General features: G+C 39.9%; 1 protein-coding gene across 1 annotated transcript in view; it reads left to right on the top strand.

The window, feature by feature from the left end:
* Positions 1-5,392, top strand: part of DNAH5 (dynein axonemal heavy chain 5) — a 555,556-nt gene that overhangs the window by 295,768 nt on the left and 254,396 nt on the right. Inside the window, exon 56 of the mRNA XM_019521239.1 lies at positions 2,722-2,953. Coding sequence (XP_019376784.1) covers positions 2,722-2,953 — 232 coding nt within the window. The remainder of the gene's footprint in view (positions 1-2,721; positions 2,954-5,392) is intronic.

Below are 5,392 nucleotides of genomic sequence, written 5' to 3'. Positions count from 1 at the left end.
GGGGGGGGGGGCGGGGGAAGTCCTATGTAAATCCAGATTAGAACTTGTCTGATAAATGCTGAGCTGGGTGTGTGGGTTGACTAGCATTTGGAGCACAGATTCTCCATCGTGCAGTGCTGCCCTGCTTCGCTGATCCCAGAATTCACTGCAGTCTCTGCTTCAGGTTTTCTGCTCTTCATCGCTCATGTAAATGAATGGTCATCTGGTTCCATCTCAGATGCAAATGAGACCTAGGGCAGTTGCTTCACTCTTGTCACCCTTATCTGGAGGGTTTTAGGTGTGTCTCTCACTGCATTTTAATCGGTTTCTGTTTAGGGAGGGGAGGGGAGGGGCTATTCTTTGTGAGTCGGACAGTCTGCGTCCTGTGTCAGGGTTCCCCAAGAACATGGAGCTGAGAGGTAACACTGTATAGTATGTGGAAGCCCTGAACTGTCAAAGTCTCTCCTCTTCCAAGAGACAAATATCTGTTAGTGTAAAAGGTAAAAGAAACGTGTTTTGCCCTTAAAAACATCATTAAAGATTCATAGGAAATTTTAAAAACAAATAGCTTTTCACAGGCAATTTAGCAACACTTTTGAGTCATTGTTTACTGGAGTATTATATTTAAAACCACTCAAGAAGGTTATCATGACTTCAAACTTTCATGATTAAGACAAACTATGGAAGAATAATTGACCCATAGAGGAGGAGGAAATTCAGGTTTCAACTTTAATCTTTATAAAATATAAATTTAGGTTTGGAAGGGACCTCAGGATGTCACCAGTTCAACCCCCAGCTCAAAGCAGGACCACCTGGGGGACCACAGGCTCTGTCAAAAGGGTCCATGAAAGATGACCATGATCAATCAAAAGTATGTGAATACCCCATGCTTACAAGTCAAAGGGGTCTGCATCTCCATTCAACATTTCCAAAGGAGTCCACACCACCATTCAGTTTTTTTAGGGGTCCACAAATGCAAAAATTGATGATCATGAGTTTTGCTCCATCTTCTTTGTAGCCACCCTTCAGGTACAGGAAGGCTGTTATTACATCCCACCTCAGTCTTTTCTTCTCCATACTAATAAGCCCAGTTCCTCTGCCTCTCCTCATAAGTCATGTTCCTCTAATGGAGCGTTCTTTGGGTAAATCTGACATCTTATCCAATATTCTTTACCCAAAGAATCTTGTCTGCCTAGGTCCTTAGATCAACATGGTTACAACCTAGACCCCTGAAACATGTTCCCAGTAACTTCATAAGATGGGGTGAAATGGCTCTAAAAACTCAAGCTAAGATTAAACTGCTGCAGTGTTAGTGAAAGCTCCTAATAAACTACTAAAACAATACTATTTTTGCTTAAACTAAACAATAGAATTTCCGTGTCTTGTTTTATTGTCCGGTGCTTCATTGTATCTATTTTTGTATCATTGTATGTTTTGTTTAAACTAGAAGAATATTGTAATCTTATTTCACACTTCTAGCAAAAATGAAAAATTATATACTGTACGTGTGTATAAATTTATTGATGAAGATATTATTTCATTTATTGAAAATTGGTAAGCCATCACTACCTACTACTACAACCTAAAAAGAAATGTGTAAATGGTATCTTGAATCCTATAAGGAATGCCAGTAGAAGGTCCATGTCCTATATATGTTCCATTTTCAAGGCTCAAATGAAAGTAAGCAAGGCCTAGATTACAGCTTGTTTTTTCACATGAAGTTTCTTTATACCTTGACTTACTCTTAATAGCACTGGTTGATATTAAGTATGAAAAAGTTAAAAGGGTCTGTCCTGTGAGTGAGGCTAGGAGCCCAGGATTAGACAAAAATAGGATAGTATTTAATTCATGCTATGAGACAGTATTAAAATACCTGATGTTTAAATTGCAATTGTCCAACATTTAGCCCAAGAATGGGAGGCTTGTCAGCCTTAATATGCGTATTCGTTTCACACAGAAAATGGAGTTCTGGGCAAGTTCCAAGACTACAGTGTAATTCATGCTTTCTAGTTCTAGGAATGCATGTAGAAGATAAGGATGAGCTGCATCTCAGATGGCCTTTATAGAGTACAAGCATACCTCATTTTATTGTGCTTTGCTTTATTGCGCTTCGCAGATATTGTGTTTTTTACAAATTGAAGGTTTGTGGCAAACCTGCGTCGACCAAGTCTATTGGCACCATTTTTCCATTGGTGCCATTTTGATGGTTAGCATTTTTAGCAATAAAGTATTTTTAATTAAGCTATGTACATTTTTTTTAGACATAATGCTATTGCACACTTAATAGACTACAGTATAGTGTAAACATAACTCTTATATGCACTGGGAAACCAAAAAATTCGTGTGACTTGCTTTATTGCGATATTCGCTTTATTGCGGTGGTCTGGAACTGAACCCGCAATATCTCTGAGGTATGCCTGTATTTAGTTCCAGATGTTTTTCTTATCCTGCACATGTTGTCTTGCTTCCTCAGGATTGTGCTCAAAAAAATTAATCACACTATCATGCTTGAATATGGACCTTTAAAAATTGAAAGTTGTTTATGATTATGGCACATCCTGTAGATGCACAAATGTTGAGTTCAATAGCATTTAGGAACCTGACAAGCAATTTAGGAGACCATAATTCTTCATGATATTAACTGCAGACTCTATGTTGTGTCTGAAGTTTTTTTTCCTCCATTTTTCATGAAAGGAATGAAGGTTAAAGAAGTTAATTAACAGAATTCCTTTTTTAAAATAGTATCCGAACACTTCCTGTCTGCTTATGAAGTTGACTGCTCTGTTGAAACCAAGATGGAGGTGGTGCAGTGTATGGGCTCGTTCCAGGATGGGGTGGCAGAGAAGTGCGTGGACTACTTCCAAAGATACAGACGTTCTACCCATGTGACTCCAAAATCCTATCTATCTTTTATTCAGGGATATAAAGCTGTGTACAAAGAAAAACACTCTGAGGTGCAGACGTTGGCTAACAGGTAAAACATCTAGTTAATTTGCTCTCCCCCTCTCCTGCTTCATTTCAGAAAAAACCTAGTCTGTTTAAATAAAACAGCCTAGAACACAATAAGTTTACATTCTCATGGGACTTAGAATCTGTGGATATTAATATTATATGATCCAATATTAAGGTTACTTTTAACATTAAGGTCACTTTTAACCTCCAATTGCCTATGATCTAAATCACTTAAACTTTTATATAAAATTAACATTGAACAAGAGAATATGTTTGTAAATCTTAGGTCATGTTCATAACGCATTCTGTGAGACTTGCATGCAAACTGATATACTCTTTTCTGTTCATTTCACATGAGCAGAAGGACGCATGCATGTATATTATCATTATATACTCAGAAGACCATTTTTATTTTATCAACAAGGGGTTTTCTCTTTGTTTGTTGTACCATTTATAGCTTTGTGATGTGAAACAGATGGATGCTAACTTTCTGAATACCAGAAAGAACTCATTTTCCTGTGATTATATGAATTCTATTTGTATGGCAGACTCTTAGTTTTTAAATCCAGAATGTTCAACTTGATGAAGCTTTTACTCAGGAGGAACCAAAGGGCTGGTTTTATTTGGGTGGCAGGTGTATAGATATGCTTGCTTTAAGCAATGTATTTTTAAATACGTTGATCTATAGAGATGTGTGTAGATAGATAGATAGATAGATGTATTTCTGCAGATATATATCTATATATCTTTTATTTAAAATGACCTTAAAATAGAATGTAAATTGAGGAATGATGAGCAAATTAAATTGCTTGATACTTGCACAAGCTGCTCCCTTGGCAATTGCAAAAGCTTGCAGCAAAATGTTGGACACCTTTTAAACAAGGACTGAACTAGTTGCCTGTTAATGAAAAGTGATACCTGGTTTGTTTGCCAGGCAAAATTTATTGCCTTGCCTTTCTGTTAAAATTCAAGGCTTTGTAACAGCAGAAGGAACCTATGTATACATTCTTGTCTTCCTGTTTGTTACAAGTTTCTGGTCAGTTCATAGCTTTCTAGGTATTACGTTGGTGGCTGTCACCACCTAGGCTCATAATCTTTTGTCTGGCTGGCAGTTCAGTTCTGCCTGAGTGATACAGGATTGCAGTCTCTGTTAATCCCTGACCTCATGGTCAATGCAACCAATTAGAGAAATATTGAAGTCTTGACAATAGGTATCAGCAGCATTTCTATCACATTGGTGTGCAAGAAACACCACATGAAAGGTTTGATTTTTACAAGATTATCTAATCTCTATCTTGATAAAACAGGGGTTACTGTCATAGAATCATAGAGATGTAGTTTTGGAAGGTACCTCCAGAGGTAATCTAGTTAAACCCCCTTCCTGAGGCAGGATCATCCCTAGCCAAACCATCCTAACAAATCAGAAATGTCAACACAAATAAGAAAGATGGTTAAGTAGTCCATGTGTAGGCAAATGTGTACAACATGAGCCTAATCTACATCCCACTGTTTGCTGACTTCCAATAGTAACTGATAGAAATGATGTTGCAGCTCCAGCAGATGCTGCAGAATGAGCAGTGCCAGGATTGATGCACACAGTAGCTGATGCATGAAATACAAAATGATGTATGAAGCAGATCCATTTAGTAAGGAAAGCACTGTAGCTGGCAAAGATCTGAGCTCTGTACTGAGGAAGGAAAGGCAGAAATCATTCTAGAAGCTGAAGTGGAGCATAAATATTTTCTGCAACAGTAAGAAAATAGGGACAACTATACAAAAGGTTTTTTGTCAGTCATCCAAGAAAGACAGATTACCAGTACAATACAATCTGGTTGTCTATCAACGCCTAGAAAATGATGGAGCATTAACCCAAGCTACCAATTCAGTAATGAGAAGATGGAAAAGTTAATAATTCTGGGGCACAATACACAGTACCTAAACTAGGTGGAAGAATCAGCTCCCTTAGGGAAGGCAAAGCTCCTGGTCTTGAAATCTGCACTGAACACCCAAAGCGGTTTCAGCCAATGATAGTCCCCTGTGTTCTCCCAAATGTTAGGCATATATTAAATCAGTAGCAAATTGCCTGTCAAAATGATGGGGGGGAGGGGGAGGGAATGGGTAGGGATGGAGCCCCAGGCCTCCCCTGTCTGGGCCCACTCCTCCTTTCCCCCTGCTGCTTGAGGTCTGGGTCTGCTCCCCCCTTCCCCAGTGCAGTGGCAGGGGGAAGGGAGGTGTGGGCCTGGGCCTGATGCAGGAGAGGACTGGAGCTGAGGGTGGCAAGAAGCCAGGCTGCTGTGGGGGGGGAGCAGTGGGCCCGGGCCAACCTGGTTGTGGCAGGGGAACAGGAAGAGCTGGTTTGGGGCTGATGCGGGAGAGCAGGGGTGGGGGAGGAGTCTTGCTCCTCCCCTCCCCCTCCAGCTGCTGTGTTGGGCTGGGCCAGGCCAGGCCTGCTGTCCCCCCC

Source organism: Gavialis gangeticus, unplaced genomic scaffold (assembly GCF_001723915.1).
Source record: "Gavialis gangeticus isolate Ggan-Ray unplaced genomic scaffold, GavGan_comp1, whole genome shotgun sequence".
Lineage (NCBI taxonomy): Eukaryota > Metazoa > Chordata > Crocodylia > Gavialidae > Gavialis > Gavialis gangeticus.
This window is presented reverse-complemented; position numbering and strand designations above follow the sequence as displayed.